Source organism: Lissotriton vulgaris, chromosome 6 (assembly GCF_964263255.1).
Source record: "Lissotriton vulgaris chromosome 6, aLisVul1.2, whole genome shotgun sequence".
In the NCBI taxonomy this organism is placed as follows: domain Eukaryota; kingdom Metazoa; phylum Chordata; class Amphibia; order Caudata; family Salamandridae; genus Lissotriton; species Lissotriton vulgaris.
In genome coordinates this window covers 1,892,898,049-1,892,917,736 of record NC_141694.1, presented here as the reverse complement: position 1 = coordinate 1,892,917,736, position 19,688 = coordinate 1,892,898,049, and the positions used below count along the sequence as shown (strand labels likewise).

The window sequence follows — 19,688 nt, the reverse complement described above, 5'->3', positions numbered from 1 at the left end:
TTCTGATATGAAAACCCTGTGTCACTTGTTTTCTAGTAACAGTCATGCCAACAGACATCCCAAACCCCTACCCACATTGCTTTAGTAACCTTAGCAGAGCTTTACAGTCTAGCCTCATGGTGGCTAAACTGGAAGGAATCATGTTATTGCCCAGACTCCTGTGATGTGCCACAGTGTTAGATATAACAGTAGTGTTGTAAGCCTGTCCTTCCATATCAATGAGATGTAACTTGTCTTGAAACTGTGGGTTTTCATTGAGGGTTAGTAGCGGGTAAATTGTAGGCAGCGGGAGACCTTTTTTAGCTCACACACGGAGTGCCTCCCTCTTTAACATTCTTTATAGCACGAGAGCAAGTCTTGTTCACTGCAGAATTAACAACAGTTTGTCTTTTATAAACAAGTAAAGAGAAGCTTCCAGTTTTTAATAGTCTCTATACAAGTATTAATGTCTTCAGGGTGGTCCATCGACTAGGTACTCAAATTTTATGAGACTAAGGGGTCGGGTACACACGGATGACATTTCTAGTCCCACTGAATGACCTGTAAAAATAAATCCTCAGTTTGATACTCCTCATTAACCCCCTCCCATTTTTCTTTAATGGTGGCCACAGAGTTTATCCTTTTGGAACAAGGCTTGTGGGGTTATAAGGCCTTTACTTTGTCTTTCCCTATTCAGGCAAACAGATTTATTTATGTGTTTTTTCATATTGCACAGGCATAGCCTGAATGAACATTACAATGCTTTAGAAAAGAAAATAACTATGAACACCATATTTTATTAGAAAGGTTACCATTCTTAAACATCTAGGATTGCAGTCAGTAGTTTCAGATGATGTTCCTTTTATTCAAGATCAGCATGTTAAAAAACTACACTGTACAGAAGTAGAAAGAATACACATGGGATAGGAGATTGTAATCACTGCTCTAAGTAGAGTCCTCTTATTCACCGCTTATCCAGCAACCTGTCCTACAAGATCTGTACAAATGGTGGCAGCTCCTGTCCCACATTAAACCATACACCTAATGCACACACACACTTTAGGGGTTGCAAACCTCTAGGGTCAGTGGCATAGAACTTCCAACCAACCCCAAAACTCCAGTTGTCCTCTCCTGTGCAGTATTAATGATGAAAGAAACAAAATGTCAACAATAAACAGCATGAACTTAAGTTCCAAGACAACATACTCTGAATTGCATGATCACAAATGTCCCCAAAACTGTGGATATGAGCCCTTGAAGCACTTGCAGAGTAAATCTCATATAACTGATTAAATAGGCAGTCAGGTTTCATCACAAGGTAGTCAAAATAGTCCTTATGCATAGTAGGCAGGAACAGGGAAAGACATCTAGCTGTCTTCTGTAACATTTGCATTCCGAGAAAGTTTGATACTCTCTGGAGTTTAAAAAATTGTCACCTCTGTGGGTGAGGAGTAAGTTGCCCTGGGACCTTTTCTTGACCAATCCTTCGGCATCTACAATGACTGCCATTATTTCTGTGCCTTTGCTCCACATTTTGTTCAGGTATTTCATCCCCTATATCTGTGAGCAGGTGTGTTTTTTTTTGTAGCAACTGATGTTTGTTTCAAATGAAAGACTTCACAATCAGTACATTTTAAACCCGGGAGGCCTTTTTAATGCCTCATCAGAGAGTGTTTGAAGGAAATGCTCTTTCATGTTAATAATACTTAAATGGCTTCTCCCCAACGTATAGTTTCTGATCAAGTCTTGTCACACTGAAGACTGACACAGTTTCTTCAAGGAAGGCATGTTGACACTTTACGTTCATCCTTTGAAAAAATTCTTTGAAAAAAAGTTGTTTCTGCCAATAAGAACTATCAGATCAGCAGCTGGTCACATTTAGTGCCTCAGTTACTTTCAACTGTGAATTTTCCGATGTTGAATCAATAGCCCCTTTGTAATGATTGCATTGTCATATTTAGTATATTCATATGGTGTTCCTCTTGTGTGAAGGACGGGTGTCCCACTAGTAATTTCTTCATGATGTTGCATTAGCTTTGCCTTTGTACTACCTTTGTGCAAATTTGCAAATCTATGCTTGGGGTCTGCTTGCCACATTGAGTGCAGTGATATGCATTCTTCACTGTCAAGACGTTTTCCTCTTTGTTAGCTTACTGTTAATGTATTAGCTGTGCACTGCCAATAAATGAATTGTCACATTCAGAACGTTGATATGGTTTCACCCCAGGGTGGAATTTTTGATGTTGTATTAGTTCTAGCTTTTTGGAGATATGCGTTCTTCGGGTCATGACTTTCTTCACTGTGTGGACTTTAATGGTACATTAATGGTGCATTTCTAATAAATGCTTTGTTGCATTCAGTACAGTCATATCATTTCTCTCCCATGTGAACTTTCTGATGTTGTGTTATGTTGCTTCTTTAACAAATGCCTTGTCACAGGAAGTGCACTGATATGGTTTCTCCCAGTGAGGACCTTCTGATGATGTATTGGCTATGCCCTTCTAATAAATCATTTGCCACTTTCTGTACATTCATAAGGGTACATCATTAGGAACACGTGGTCACATTCATACAGTTTTTTCCCCAGTGTGAACTTGCTGGTGTTGTTTTAACTCTCTCTTTTAAATAATTGTATCACCACATTCAGTGTAGTTTTCAGTTTGGACTTTTGAGGTTGGGTTAGCTGTCCATTTGTTAAAAATGCTGTCACATTCTGTACATTAATATTGTTTCTCCCGAGTGTGGATTTGTTGATGCTGTATTAGCTTATTCTTCCTATGGAAGACCTTAACATATTCTGTGTATACACAGGATTTCTCTCTACATAGACTTTCTGATGTTTCATTAGCTCTCCATTTGTTACGTATGCTCGGTGACTTTCAGTATATTGATATGGTTTCTCTCCTAAGTGAACCTTACGATGTTGAATCAAATTTGGCTTACAAATAAATCTCGTCACATTCCATACATTCTTACGGCTTCTCCCCAGTGTGGATTTTCTGATGTTGCTTTAGCTTTCCATTTGTAATAAATGTTTTGGCACATTCCGTACATTCATATGGTTTCTCCCCAGTGTGGACTCTCTGATGTTGCACTAGACGTGCCTTTATAATAAAGCCCTTCCCACATTCAGTGCACTTGAATGGTCTCTCTCCAGTGTGGACTTTTTGATGTCGCTTCAGCTCATTATTTCTTATAAATGCTTTGTCACACTCACTACATGGATATGGTTTCTCCCCAGTGTGGGTTTTCTGATGTTGCTTCATCGTTCTCTTGGTTATAAATGCCTTGCAGCATTCAGTACATTGATATGGTTTCTCCCCAGTGTGGACTCTCTGATGTTGCTTTAGACGAGACTTAAAAATAAATGCCTTCTCGCATTCAGAACAGTTGAATGGCCTCTCTCCAGTGTGGACTTTTTGATGGTGCTTCAGCATACGATTTGATATAAATGCTTTGTCACATTCTGTACAGTGGAATGGTTTCTCCCCAGTGTGGGTTTTCTGATGCCATTGTAGCATACGATTTGATACAAATGCCTTTTCACATTCTCCGCATTGATATGGTTTCTCCCCAGTGTGGACACTCCGATGTCGCCATAGGTCTCCATTGGTAATAAATGCTTTGTCACATTCTGTACATTCATATGGTTTCTCCCCAGTGTGGACTTTCTGATGTTTTCCTAGGTTTCCTTTGGTAGTAAACGCCTTGTCACATTCTGTACATTCATACGGTCTCTCCCCAGTGTGGATTTGTTGATGCTCCTTTAGATTTGCCTTCCATCTGAACACTTTATTACAGTCTCTACATTCATACGGTCTCTCCCCAGTGTGGATTTTCAGATGTTTTCCTAGGTTTCCTTTGGTAGTAAACGCCTTGTCACATTCTGTACAACGATATGGTCTCTCCCTAGTATGGACTTTCTGGTGAAGCTCTAGTTGTTCCCTTCTAATGAATGCCCTACAGCATTCAATACATTCATACGGTTTCTCCCCAGTGTGGAATTCTTGATGCCGATTTTGAGTCTTCTTGATTCGAAACACTTCATTACATTCTGTACATTGATATGGTTTCTCCTCTATGTGGACACTCTGAGGCTTAATTAGGTCTTTCATTGCAAAGAACACTTTTCCACAGTCAGTCCATCTATATGTTTTTTTCTAGCAGGAAGTTTCGAATGATGCACTTGCTGTTTCTCGGTCTAATAAAAGATTTGTCACAATCTATATATTCATTTAACTTCTCTCCTGTGTGTTCTTTCTGATACCAGGTTCCTTTGTAATGAGCACCTCAGACGTGCTTCAATATCTCAGTGTGTTATGTCTTCAATGTTCAGCAGCTGATTTCTAAAAGCCAAGTAAAGACCTCATTAGGCAGTGTAGGTTTCCTGCTGCAGAAAGACGTTGGTGAGGCATTAGCCTTCCAGGAAAGACGTATACAGTTTTTACATCACTTCCTACACAAGTGATGTTTAATGCCTTTACCATTTTTGTTCATCACTGCATTTGTTTCACCTGTTAGATTAAGAAAAAGAAACACTGAATAAGCTTAAATGCAGCGCCCATCAGAAAAATCTATTGCCATTTAATGAGACTTACCTGTCCATATAGACAGGCGCGATGAAGAAATTCTAGATTACACTTTCAATGTAAAGATGCAGTAGGCAGAGTAAGGGCATATCATCCTTCCAGGATTCCCTTCTATTTAAGAGTGTGGGCTTGAGGTGAAACCAAGACACCAGATAAGGTTCCGTTTCAGCGAGTGAGACCCTCACCGCACGACACACTACAATGTTCAATTCATAGCAACAAGATGCATCCCTTCTTATCCAGGGAATACTTCCTACTATCACACAGCCTAACAAATAATACAAGATGGACCATGCAATGCAGAGCATGCCAATAACAGCGGGAAACATAAGCAACTGCTGCAAGATAGTCCTTTAAACTATCAGAGACCCTGGGATAGGACCCGGGCAGGTGATCTGAGCATTTTCCACATAGTTTTACTCTGGAGATCTGAGGCTCTGACCAGAGCTACACAAGGTACAGGAGGTCGACATCCATTTGAAACACACAGTAAGAGAGTCAATAACTCTCACCTTTTACACGTACAGCTTCCCAATGATGCACAGTATAAAAAAAAAGAAAACCATAAGGTGCAATGAGGTGGCATCTGTTACATCATTCTGTAGGTATGCACATTTTTCTCCACAAACGTGCACACCTACAGAATTACGAATGCACAGTTATACCTTTAGTCTGGTGTTAGCCAGGAACTTTTATTTTACAAATTACATATATAATTTACTTACTTAAAGCAGTTTCAGCTCTCCATCCATTGGTCAGTTGTTATGCCATTCACATTTTGCATCCGCCCACTACACAATACAGCATGTGGCCTGCCTGCTTCAGCCACTTTATCAGTTCCTGCCTCCTGCTAATGATGCTGTAAATTCCTCCTGTAGCTGGCTTTGTTTACCCGATTGCTGCTTTATCAGAGTATAGCAGATGTTGTCCATTTGTATCTATTCTTAATTAAGTAATTCACTTTTTAAAATGCACACAATGAAATGCGTTTATACCTGCACTCCTGTATGCATTTTAATTTAGGATTACAGCTATGCTTGTAAACCAATCTAATCTTTATGTCCTGCTTCTAGGTCTTTCTAGTTTGCTTTCATTGCACTTGCTTGCCATGATTCTATAGATATTTTATTATTACATTACTAATTGGCTCTGCGCTCTGCCTTCCATCTTTGCAATCCTAACTATCAACATCTGTGTGTATCGAACTACCCGTCTATCTACCTGTCCTTCTATGTATGTATCTACCTGTCTATCAACCTGTCTACTGTCTCTCTATCAATGCAACTTTTATCTTTGCAACTCTATAAATCTTTTTTAATTATATCTATCTTTGCAACTCTTTTATTTTATCTATTAATGTACCTATCTTTTCAAGTGACTATCTCTATTTGCAAGGTTATCTTCATCAATCGGTCTGAGAGTTTTTCTTAGGTGTAGTGTATAACAAATGTGTCCTATATGCTTCTGAAAGTGGAATGATGCTCGGTCTATTAGTGCTAGTCACAGCAGAGTGCAAGGAAGCATCAGTGGTGCCCATGAATTCTGTTAAGTGTCTCTCTCATGCCCCCATCCTTTGCACCCAGGGTGTCTGTTGACTGCCTGTCCCTTACATTCAGTTACTACACTGCTGTTCACATTACTTTTAGTAAGTGTCTGAAATTCAATGCCTCTTTATGCATGTTCACCCCCACATTTCTGGACTGATGCTGCGTTTTTTTAATCTGAGAGTGCCCTGAAGCCTGCGAACTAGACCCCAGTGCCAGTGTTCCGACCCTGTACAAACTGCATGTCGAATTGGATACCCCCAATCGGCAAGGACTGACATACTTATAAATCCCTATTATATGGTAACCAGGGCATGTAAGGCAGGGTGCCCACTCAGGCTGCAGCATTGATTGTGCCACCCTGTGTGTGACAAGGTAAAAAATGGCTCGTAGCCTGCCAGGACAGCGCATTCACTGAGAGTTCAACTTTGCCTTTCACACCAATGGCAAAGTCAGCCTATCCCTTAACTTAACACTATATATAAGTCTCGCCTAAGGAGGGCCTATATAGCCCTAAGGAAGGGAGCTGTATTTTTTTTAAAGATATATTAGTTTTATTTTAACAGTAACACTTCAAAATTGTTGTTTTGCTGTGGATAAAGTTAATTGCCCCATTGGCTAACACAGGGCTAGCCGTTGGCACTCCAACCCGCCTAACTCCTGCATGGGACTACCTAACGTGGTCATGTAAGGTATTAAATTATTATGTGACTGTGACTGTTGTATCATATGCTGATGATATTCAACTGATTGTCACGTTATCTCAAAACCCGGAACGGACAGCTCACCAATTCTCTCTATGTCTAGAGGAACTAGCAGTATGCATGTCCAACCAATGCTTGAAACTCAATGGTAACAAAACGGAGGTGCTGATAGTCGGAAAGGCCCCCTCGATATGGGCATCAGCATGGTGGCCAAAGACATTAGGAAAATACCTACCCCAAAATCTGAATTAAAGAACCTTGGGGTCTGGTTTGATTAAAAACTAACGTTCGAAAGCCAAATCCGGAAGTTAGCGGGGAAATGTTTTGGGACTCCTAAGGTCCTAAGAAAACTCCTTGACCTTTTATCCATCACTGTAAGGAAGACACTCGTAAATGCCTTTGTCACCTCCCAGATGGACTATGGTAACATTCTCTATCTGGGAGCATCTACAAAATGACCGACCAAGCTCAAGTTGATACAAAATGTGGCAGCTTGCTTAGTCTTGAACCTCCCAAAAGGAGCAACAGCTGCAAGGGCTCTGGCAACCCTGCACTGGCTGCCTGTGGAGAAGAGGATCACGTTTAAGGCATGTGCTACTGCGACATAATTCTGTCTAAAAAAGGTCCTCGCTATCTCCAGTCTATGATAACAACATGCACACCGGCAAGGAATCTAAGATCTTAAGGCAGGGCATTGGTTACTGTGCCCAGCATACAGAAAGCGAAGATGGGAGCGCGCACCTTTGGATACCTTGCAGCCAAGGTCTGGAATACACTGCCTTTGGATCTAAAAAGTTAATCTCGCGAAAAAAAAATCACAAGAGATTAAAGACATGGCTGTTTCCATCCTCAAACTAGTATTGGGATCCGCAAGTGCCTCTGTTTACCTCTGGATACTCTTCAATAGTTTCTGTCAACACCTCACTGAGAGTCTGCTCTAGCACCGGGAGACACCGAAGGTGTAACCAGGCACTTTACAAATGGATACATTTAAATTTAAAACAAACTCTAATGCCTTACATTCAGATGCTGAAGAAAATGCATAAATTATCAACTGTTAAAAGGGCAGGCAATGTTCAAGAATTGTGGACGAAAGATCTTCTATGAGTGGGAAGAGGGAGTATTCATCCATATTCACTAGCAAATTATGACCGCTATAGAGTGGAATACATAAATCGATAGCTATTCTCTCTCAGGCATGCTTAGGGAGTTCTGACATGTTCAACATATGTTGACACATTTGTAGAAAGGCAGTTGCATAATGACAGGCCGGAATGTCTTTTCAACCGCCTCATGTACGTATGGGAACAAAACTCTATTTCAGAGAATTCTCTTTGTGGCAACAATACCACGCTGTCCTTTGCCAGCCACTTCAATGATTCTTTGTCGCAGACTCTCTGGAAATAGGATTCCCAACCATCGCAATACGACTCCTTTTGAGTTATGGATAGTGCATCTTTGGCATGTTTGCATTTTTGATATTCACCATCATTGGTGAGAGTTCAAGTATGTTTGTTTCATGCCTGATATGTAAATATGGTCTGGGATAACGAGATGACAGCTGATATGTGCAGTTTGTCAATAAATGTGATGCAGGCTTCAGCCGTCTTGGATGGAGTACCTTGACCTTGTATAGGTACTCTGGAAAAATAAATCAGCAGGATTTAGATCCTTTCCTGATGATGCGCAATTGATTAACTGTAATCCTTCAATCGTAATCCCCTTCTTTCAATATGAGGAGGCATCTTGGCTTTTGGGTTGCCAGGGATAGTCAGTAAAGCTTGATGATCAGTTACCAGCGTAAAAGGCCTTCTATACAGGAAGACATAGAAATATTCAAAAGCCCCAAACCACAGCTAATCGTTCCTTCTCAGGTTGTGAGTAAGCACGTTCTGTCTGAGTAAACATCTACTGGGATTTGCCACACTATTTCCCTTTGTGCATTTGGCTGCACACTGTGCTCTGCAAGAATGGCACCTAACCCACCAGGGCTAGCATCAAAAACAACCTCTGCATGAAGCTTTGGGTTAAAGTAGGCCATTTCAGTAGCATTTTCAATGGATTGTTTAATTTTCTTGAAACTTTTCATGCATTTGTATGACCCCCTATATTAAACATTTGTTTTTGCCAACTCTCGTAATGGAGCACTTACAGATGCAAAGTCTTTTATGCATCAGGAACAGTAACTGGACATTAAAGGGCATAGAAACACCTTGTAGGGAATCATCATTTGATAGTGCTTGTACTTTGGCAGGATCAGGTGTCAAAGATATGGCCAAAGAAAGTAGGCTTAATTTTATGGAACTCACAATTGTCTGCGTTTAATGTCAAACCTGCATCAGTAAACAAAAATCGTACTTTTATGAGAGCATTATCATGCTCCTTCTGTGTAGCTCCGAAAACCAATATGTCATCGCCTTAAATGAATGCATTTACAACAGGCTGCAGGATACGTCGAATGAGGTCTTGAAACATTTCTGCAGCTGTTGACATCCCAAATATTAGTCTTTTGTATTGAAACTGACCAACATGTGTAAAAATGGTTGTAATGTACCTGCAACTGTCTTCGAGTTCCAACTGATGAAAAGCTTTATTTAAATCAAGGCAAGAATACACTTTTGCACATTGTGATTTTCACTTAAATATAGATTTACCGTATCCGCCACTTAATCTATCATCTGTTGAATAATCTGCAAATTTTAATAAAAAATTGTTTCTAGCTCAAATGGTTCAAGTTCCTCAAAATGCAACACCATATCCTACAGCACAGTGGAAGGCCCTTGGCAAAGACGGACTGATCACCTTTCTGTTGCTCTGTTGATATAGTCGGATGTTCAACTGGTACAGCCAATGCCAACAGTGTTACTAACTTTAAAAATGATGAAAAAACGAACTAATAGTATTATAAAATGTGTGTTATGTTGGATAATTTGCTTTTTCTTGCTGCATAAATTATTCAACCATGCCACATAATTTAGCCCTCTCCTGCTGCATAATTCCAGTGTCCCTGATTACATTTCTCTTCAGGCACCAATGTCGATGATAAAGGGTATCGAACATTCATTTATTTCCAATGTAATCTTTTAACAATTTTTGCATTAGTTTTGTGTTTGGCATGTCAACTTTTCCTCGACTCACATTTTTCCTCACATGCAGGCAGTCCAACATGCATGTTTCTCTGAGGTAAACATCAACATGGCACAAACATCTTCTACACGTTCACTCAATATTTAGGCTGATTAACAGTTGGACGATGATTTAGAAGCTGATCGTATTTTTTTTGTTTCGATTTGCCTCAACTGATGTTACTGCTTGGCCTTGTGGGTGTGAGTCAAACCCTGCTTTTCAAAGGTTCTGGTGGTCATTTTGTCTTCACACCGTGACACAAATATGGTTTGCTCCAGTAGGAAATTAGGGTCTGCATTCATGGTGCCCCCACTTTTTGCCTTGTGTTCCTTGTGTTATGCTGTTTCTGACTAGCTAGTCTGACTGGGATACTGCTAATCAGGACACCAGTCTCGGTGCTTTCTCACCTAAATTGGATATGGTGAGTACTTGGGTGGATCCCAGATTGAATACTGGTGCACCCTTATAAGTCCCTAGTTTATGGTACTGAGGGGCCCAGGGCATAGGTGCACTAGGTGTCCCCCATGGGCTGAAGCATGTATTATGCCACCCATGGAAGACTACAAAAACTGTGACTACCGGCCTGCCATTGCAGCCTGTGTAAACTGGTGCTAGCACCCCTTATAGCAGATATATTTTTCCCTATATCGGAGTTCACGGCACTTAAAACCTATAAATCACACCTGAAGCTGGCCTTTTCAATCCTGAAGGCAGGGTGGTCATTTCTAAGTGTGAGGGTGCCCCCGAATGAGTGGGACACCCCAATAACCTTCAGAGTTCATTCTCCCAGGTTGTAAGTGCATCAGCCATTATGATATATAGAGTGGCCATGTGTCATTACGAGATGACCATCTCTAAACTGGCTGTAACGAACCCTGTCATATCTATTATCAAACATGTTGGAATCGTGCCCCCCACACCATAAACATTGTGGGAGGTATGATTCCATGCACTGTTCTGGGAGGCCCTCAGTGCTCCCTGTCCCAGTCTTCAGGAACCGGACAGCAAACTAGGGCTGCTGCCGACCAGAGGCACGATTCTACTCTTCTGCTGCTGAGCCAAGCTCAAGCAGGGGAAGGCAGAATAGATAGCCTGTCACAGAGAGGTGTGACCACCTCCCAGACAGGGTTTAGTGTATTGGGGCAGGGTGGGGGCACTTGCCAGGGCCACAGAGAATGCTTGAAGGGCACACTTGGTGCCCTCCCTGCATACTCCAGTTCAAACCAGTTCAGGGAGCAGTTGGCTCTCACTCTAGTGTGAAACTGGACAAAGGGCATAGGATTATCCTCCTCACTGTCAAGCCCATCCTCTGGAAGGGACCCCTGAATTGTCCTAACCCTTTCCTTACAGTACTTAAGGGCTTAACGGCGGGTGGGTCCCTAGATTCATCATGGAACAAGATTCACATCAAGACACCACTTCATCTTCGACCGTCTGGGCACTCTGGACTTTGCTCTGGGCACCGTGACTGCAACTGGGAAAACTCCTGCTGCTGCGGGTCTTGTTGCCCTGCAAGTCTGCTGCAACATCTGTACCTGTGCTCCACACAGGATCCTCACAAGGACTGTGGGCATCCTAGACATCTGAAGGAATCTCCCTTGAAGTGAAGAAGCTGACCATCTGCTGATCCGGGGTTCCCGTGTACTCTGAAAGACTCAGCAGCAGAGGTGGTGGTTCTGCAACTCCCTCGAGACCTGCACTGTCTTCTCACCAAGTTGGAGTCCAGTATTCTTCGTCGGAACTTCTGGAACACAACCCCTGTGCACTGCGACGACTTATTGTTGCAAAGCGTTGTTGGCTCCTCCTCAAAGATCTACAGGCTCTAAGAAGCTCCAACATCAAGCATCCCCTGCAGCCAAGCTCTTCATCATCACCACAACTCTTGCACCATAGGCCTTCATCTTTAGTTAGCTGCTTGAGGTACTCTTGCGGCTCCTGTGCTCTGGCCTGTGGGTCCTCGAGGGTCTTCTTTGACTCCAGTGGGCTCCCCTGATTGCTCAGGGCCTACTCTGACTCCCCTGCTTATGGTGAGTCACCTGGACCTTGCTGGTCCCGACACTGCACCTTTTTTCGCTTGCCATGTTGTTTGCAGTTGCCAAGGCTTGTTGGTGTTCCTGATGGACACCGACCCCTCAGCTCTCGACATCTGACGTGGGACAGCTGGTGAACAGCTCATGTACTTTCATAGAGTACACACAGCTGCAGGTCACCATCAACTCTCCTGCAACACCAGACATCGGTCGGCATCCGTCTTCCGTGCCTCCTGGCCACTCCTAAGTAGCAAAGACTCTGAATCCTCTGCTTGCAGTTACTTCTCATTATGAATCCACCTTTGGGATCCACCAGACACTTTCACCTTCTTCACCAGCGGAATCATCCTGAAGTCCACCATTGAGTTAGACTGCGGTTTTCGACATTACTTCGCACCAATGCACCAGCCTTCACTGGAGTAGGTTTCCTGGTTTCTAGGGTATCCAGGGGTGCAGTGGCTCTCCAACCCACTGCCTTCCACTGGGTTTCTTCAGGGTCCACTGGGAAGGGTCCTTCTTTAAAGTTGCAACCGTGACCTACCCATTGACTTGAATTGAGCATGCAGTTGTGATCTCACTCTACACACGGCCTCCGTTTGGTTTCCTCGTTATTTACCTCGGGTGGTTCCTTGGGTCCCCTGCACATCTACCTCTTCTGGGTATAGTTCTGACTAGAGTCATGGTTTGCATTCCAATATTTTACTATATGGTTTGGTCTCCCCCTAGCGACCACTGTGCATTCCTGCTACTTACCTGTTTTATTAGCAAATTATTGTGTGCATCGTGTATTTGTAAGCCTTGAGACTGTCTTTTCTGGTTCAGGATCTGAGTGCACAGACGGCGGACGGAGTGAGGAGCGAGAACAGGTTCTTGGATCATCGCACCCTCTCGCAATGGTTTTTTTTTCGGCTGGTTCACGGCTCCTGACACGGCTCCTGCTTGCTGCAAAATAGCAGGTGTCCATGAGGGCAGCCGACAATGACAGCAAACACCCCCGCAATACCTGAAAATACTCCTACAGCGCCCCGGCCCTCCTCGTCTGATGGGAGGCGCGCGAGCGAGGTGAGCGAGCGAACATCGCACCGCATCGTGTTGCCTACTGATTACGGTGCTGCCTTGGTCCACATTCGGCTACCCCAAACTCACGTACCTTTATGGAGGTCCTGTAGCGCATTGCGGGGGCGGCGGTTACAGGCACAGTCGGGTGCAGCCGGTGGACTGTGTGACAACAAGTGAGCAAGTGTGTAAAAAGCACTAAAAGTGAAGCAGCTTTCAACCCACAGCCACAGCTTACACCGCATAATAGCGTGCAGCAGCTCAACAACCCAACAAAGAGCACAGGATGCCAACAGGACAACAGGTCAGCAGGCCAAACAAAGATCGAGCGTTTAGAGCATTTGGGGGCATTAGAGGAAATTTTGGGGTTTGTGATCCGGAGCCTAACAGCCACTACACCCATTATAACAAAGATGAGCAGAGAGGTGAGCAAGAGCAGAGAGCGTGGCCGTCTTTAGAGGCGGCCGCGGCGTGTTGAGCCCAGCAGACTACAGAAGCGGCCCAACTAGGTTGGGTGCAGCTTGCGGTCTGCTTGAGTGCCCTGCTCCTGCCCCTTCTTGCCCTTGGAGTGCTTATTCTGACTTTCTCCCCAAAACTCCCCCATTCCTCCCTACCTTCACTTTTACCTTCACACAGTCAATTTTGAAGCTTAGGACCGGGTGCGGCAGCTCAGCCACCGGTCAATTTTATGAACATTCCCGCAAGTGGCGAACCCTGAATTAAGAAGTAAAGGAAGCAAAGGGAGTAAAGGTAGTATAAAGGGCGAGTGAGGGGGAAGAGGGAGCCTCTAGGGTAGTCACAAGATATGAGATCTGGGAGAACTAGAACCGAGGTCAAGCCGAAGAAAAAAGCTTGCCAGAACAGAAGGAAAATCAGCAAATCCGTCCTTATTTCACCTACAGAAGCAACAAAATAAATCCAGAATTACCATCAATAGCATCGCCAACAGTGTTACCAACAGTGTTACCAATGCCAATAAGAAAACCAGCAGGGAGGAACTAAAAAATTACGGACTCCCTAATTTCCCCAGGTTTCCGAGTTCATGACAGAACAACTGTACTGCAGGATCCAATAACAAGAATGTCTTCCCAAGCTAGATCCACATCCAACATGGCGAGCTCTCAGATTAGCATTCTGTTTCTGGCATAGAAAGACAAATCCAAGAACTAAATTCCATAATTGAGCGGGTGCAGAAAGATCCTCATACAACGTACCACGAATGCCAATGTTCCAGCACCAGGAATCAACTCAAGTCCATCCCGACGATTCTGACAGACATTCTGGTAGAAGTAAAAAAACAACAGATATCCTCACACCTGCTGTTAGTGCTTCCACTAAAATAGCTTTATATCAACAGAACCTCCTTATTCCACAGGGAACTTTGGAAAGCACGGAGAAAATGGATGACACCCTAAGAGACTCAAAGACAGATAAGCAGACAGAAACTTCAAATAATACGTCAATACGAAATAATCACCAAAGCAATTATCAACGTGACTACCCATTTCTTGACGCAGTAGCTTTAAAATCACAGCAACAAAATCCGTTGTAATCCACTAACAAAACGGGAATACAAGAGGCTGAGAAAGTCAAGGCAAAATAAGCAAAAGAGGAGCTAAGATATAGCACAGACTTCCAAAAAACAGGCCCAAGAGCCATCCCACTTCAGTGGCCACCATACGAACCCGCGAGAAACAACTCCTGGAAATGGATTTGTGGGTAATAAGGCAAACATGCGCTATTCTGAAAAGTTTTTGGAACATAGACATCAACTCGATCATTGTGTAACAAATATTTCTCCATTTGATTCAACAACACAGAAAAGAAGTCACAAAGACGTCTGGCAATCATTCCCTTCCACCAAAGATCAAAAAGAAGATGGCACACCATTGCAAATTCCACGAGTAGAACAACAAAGTATATCCCAATATTTCCTCAAACAATCAAAAGCCCAAATTAGTAAAACTATGGTTGAATCGCTGCAATCACTGAAATCCAGGTCCGGTTTGGAAATTCAGATCTATCATTCTCCATCATCAGTAGACCAAGTTAAACTCCAAAAATCAAAATAGATATGACCAAACCTGTTGTGATAAAAACAACTTGCTCCCAAATTTCAACCGAGGGGAAAATGCCCTCAGGAGAAACAATAATTAGTGGAATTTCTGCAGGTCTACATCGCCATAGAGCCGATTGACCATAAAACCATGAAGGACAAAATTGCCCAGAAGGTTTAGTAGATTTAGAATTGATTCCATACTACAATTCTAGAGGTCACCACGACATTCTTAATCGTAGTGCAATATTAAAGCTTGCAAATTCATTTGAAACATTAAAACACATAAATACAAACCACACTGAAAGTATTCTATTCAAAACACTCCCAAATGTAAAATGGAGAGAAATGACGGTTGTAACTTGGAGCGATCCAAAAGTCACAAAGGAATTTTGGAGCCACAGAGATTTTTTTGCCAAATGGTCAATTGAAATAAGAACAACAGAAATAAAACGATACCCTGGCCCTCTATGCACAACAGCCGAGTTAAGATTGTCAACGGATAGCGGATTACTTGGGGGGCCAGTAGGATGCACAGTAGATGCCCAGGAAGTTTCGTTAAAGCTACGCATCATCCATCAAGTTGCATCAGAAGCAGCCAGTCAAGCCGGAAAAATTCTTCTTTCGACCACTCGAGGCATGAATATGTAATTTAAAACTGTGCTCTTGGATTATCAATTGCAAAAACAACAATTGATGGACAGAATGCAGAACAATGTCATACATTCACTCCAGTACAGAGATATGGGCTTAAATCCATCGTTTTTTTGCACTCCACACCACCCCAGGTCAGACATGGCCATATGCAAATCAGCCTTGACCCTATGCCTCATGGGAACAGTCCAGCCCGAACTGGCAAGCCATATCTTTCTTGGACCGGATTCAAGCATTGAAAGGACCGGTTTCTGGCTATCAGCCTTCATCAGCCTGGATAGCTTGACTCCAGTGGTGTGGAGAGCATGGGACTCACGCCTGAGCATACCCATCCCACTCGGTGTGACAAATGCAAAAACAACAATTGATGGACAGAATGCAGAACAATGTCATACATTCACCCCAGTACAGAGATCTGGGCCTAAATCCATCGTTTTTTTGCACTCCACACCACCCCAGGTCAGACATGGCCATATGCAAATCAGCCTTGACCCTATGCCTCATGGGAACAGTCCAGCCCGAACTGGCAAGCCATATCTTTCTTGGACCGGATTCAAGCATTGAAAGGACCGGTTTCTGGCTATCAGCCTTCATCAGCCTGGATAGCTTGACTCCAGTGGTGTGGAGAGCATGGGACTCACGCCTGAGCATACCCATCCCACTCGGTGTGACAAATGCAAAAACAACAATTGATGGACAGAATGCAGAACAATGTCATACATTCACCCCAGTACAGAGATCTGGGCCTAAATCCATCGTTTTTTTGCACTCCACACCACCCCAGGTCAGACATGGCCATATGCAAATCAGCCTTGGCCCTGTGCCTCATGGGAACAGTCCAGCCCGAACTGCCAAGCCATGTCTTTCCTGGACCGGATTCAAGCATCCAAGGACTGGTTTCTGGCTATCAGCCTTCATCAGCCTGGATAGCTTGACTCCAGTGGTGCTTGACTCCAGTGCTGTATACAAAAATTGACATTCTACTATTTCAGGAAACCTGGCCTATGGCACCCACGTCGATTAACGGTTTTAAATTTTTCATCAACACGCCACTAAAGGTAAACCATCTGGGAGACCATGTGTGAGTCTATCAATTTACCTTAGCACAAGCATACCTTGGTCCTACGAATTGATCGAGTTAGGACAAACTCGGATTCAATGTATAAAAATGTTACCATCACAAGACTCTCTTAATGGTTTGCCACATAACAATAAGGAACATTTTTAAATTATATGCAACATATATATTCACCCAGCATCAAATGAAAAACAGGAGAAAATCATGACCCTTAAAGTGCTGCTCAAATCATTGCAATCCACTTTTCCACAGGCAGGTATTGTGCTGTCAGGCAAATTTAATATGTTCTTACTTCAAGTGGACCAAGAACAAGAGAAACAACAAATTAAATTTAAAGGGAAAAGGATTCCCCCAGTAATTACAAATTATCGCAAAAAAGATCGCCATGGCAAACTTTGCTCTTCAAAATTAGCCGACATAGGGATGATAATTTTGAACGGTTGTCTTCTGGATGATCAACCAGCGATACCAACCAGAATATCTAAGCAGGCACACTCTGCCATAGAATACACAATAGTGGACATCGAGCTTTTACAATTGGTCTCTCGTTATCAAATAATTCATAGACTAGAGAGTGATCACAGCCCGCAGTCAATTGATTTTCATATGCATATCTCAAAAGCGGATGAAAGCAATGATTTGTGGGAAGTCCCCAGTCTGTAAAATCTAAAAATGCTAGCGTGGAATGGCAAAATCAGCTGTGAATTAATGAATTACTTTAAAAAATGTACTGGCGACCACACAAGAACAAAACTTGAAACAGCCAAGGGTAACTTCAGAAAATATGATTGTGATGCTGAACTCCAAATTTCCATCACAGAAGAGGCACCCGGGCAGGACAGAACTTGAGTAGGCACAGAGGTGGATCCGGACACACGGTGGCGCAGGTGATGTCAGAAATGACCGAACATACCGCCCGCCAGAACTCTGAGACCCTGGGACAGAGCCAAGAAAGATGAGCGAAATCCGCCACAGGAGCTGCACTGCGCACACAACCATCCCCAGGAGTGAGCCCGAGCCTATAGAGCTGCACCGGGGGGCGGTAAAGCCTATACAAGTATTTAAAATGAATCAAACGAAGCCGGTAATTTGGGGATAGCTTCTTCGTCTGATTACAGCAATAGAGCCAGTCGGCTGGCGAGATGAGGATGCCGAGATCAGCACCCCATGCCTCCCGAGCACGATCAGAGGAGATGGGGCGGACACAAGGGTGAGGGTGTATAATTTAGTGACTAATTTGTGCGGGGATGAGGGGGGTATAGTTAAGATCCAGAGCCGGCATGTTAGGTGGGGGTTGAGGAAAAGTGGGATGCAGCTTCCGGCACGTGGCGCGAAGCTGGTAAAACAGGAGCATGTCCTGCGGCCCGAGGCGTCAGGGAACTTATAGAAGGTGTTCTCTGGATAGAGGTTTTCCACCTTCGTCAGGTCCAGGCGCTCCGCCCTCCTGGTCATGCTGGAGGCCTGAAGTGAAGGAAAGTCTGGGTGATTGCTGAGAGCTGGGAGATGTCAGACACCCGAAGCAGGCCAGACCAGGCTCATCGGAGCATAGCGACTGTGTCAACCTCGGCCCGAGGGCGTACCGCGGGCGCAAACAAAGCTGTTGACAGTGGCCAAGGCGAAGCCATGTCCTTCTCAATGGCGACGTGAGGCTGATAAGGGGGGATGAATCCAAAAATGAAGAAACTTGCTTGGGCGCACAGGGCATAAAGCCTAAAGTCAGGAACACCCATCCCGCCAGAGGACATGGGTAGAGTGTCCTCTGGTGGTAGAGTGAGGACATCGTAAGCTACTCTTGGCTGTTTACCTGCCCAGACAAATGAGATTATTAAGGAGCGTAATCTACGAGACTTTCAGCTCCTTAACGGTGATAAAAAGGGCAATCAATTGGGAAATGAGAAAACTATGTGGAATCGCCCGAATAACGAGCGAAGTGGCAAAGCAACAAATCCATCAGTTGAGGCAGAAATATAAAAAAAGAAGTTTGGATTTTAAAGAAATCACAACAAACTGAAATTTGGTTAAAATTATTGGAAACAAGTAAATCAAATAACAACAAAAATGTCTGGATGGAAATAAATAACATAGCAAATGGATCTTTCCGTCAACATAACACAAACATTCTAGAGGCAGACTGGACAGCCCATCTAGCCAAAAATAATATGGATGAAAACACCAAAAATATAGCTACGAATACAGATCACAATGCACTGCATCAACCAAAAAAAGATCACCCAGCTAATGCGCTAGAGGGAAATTGGATTTAATAAACCAGGTCGAAATGGTCACAAAAAAACTCAGATATAGCGGAGCCCCAGGCCCAAATGGCTTACCAAATGGTATTTTTAAACAAGATAAATCGTTTTGGGCAGAATTTCTCACCCCATTATTCAACCATGATTTTCAAACAAACAGCATACCAGCGTCATGGAGAGGTAGCGTTCTACATCCAATATTTATATCGGGTGCCACATCGGATCTGGCGAATTATAGGTTGATCACGTTAATCGATGTAGAAGCTAAAATATATGCATCAAATCTCCTGATAGCTCTGGAAGAATGGGTCACTTCTAGTAAGATCAGCCCAGTTACACAGACAGGCTTTAAACCCAGTAGAAGTACGATGTGGAACCGTCTGGCCTTGAACCTCCTCGTCGAAAAAGCAAAGCAAAAATCGACCAAATTGTATACCTGCTTTGTTGACCTAAAAGCAGAGTTCAACATGGTACCTAGAGAACTTCTGTGGCAAAAGTTGGCAAAATGGGGCCTTCCACCACTGCAACTACGGGCATCGTCAATTTGTATACATTGACCTTGGTTCAGATAAAACTAGGTAACGGGGAAAGAACTACAGAAAGGATTCCAACGCATATCG

At 43.4% G+C, this 19,688-nt stretch overlaps 1 protein-coding gene across 1 annotated transcript; it reads right to left on the bottom strand.

The window, feature by feature from the left end:
- Nucleotides 1–2,717: 2,717 nt before the first annotated feature.
- Nucleotides 2,718–4,094, bottom strand: LOC147709801 (uncharacterized). Its single transcript, XM_086928237.1, has one exon. The coding sequence runs from the start codon at nt 4,092–4,094 to the stop codon at nt 2,952–2,954; it is 1,143 nt and encodes a 380-aa protein (XP_086784363.1). The 3' UTR covers nt 2,718–2,951.
- Between the last annotated feature and the right edge of the window lie 15,594 nt (nt 4,095–19,688).

Bases quoted from the DNA above. Each gene is read 5' to 3' on its own strand.
- LOC147709801 (XM_086928237.1), bottom strand. From the start codon at position 4,094: ATGAAAGACCTAATTAAGCCTCAGAGTGTCCACATAGAGGAGAAACCA.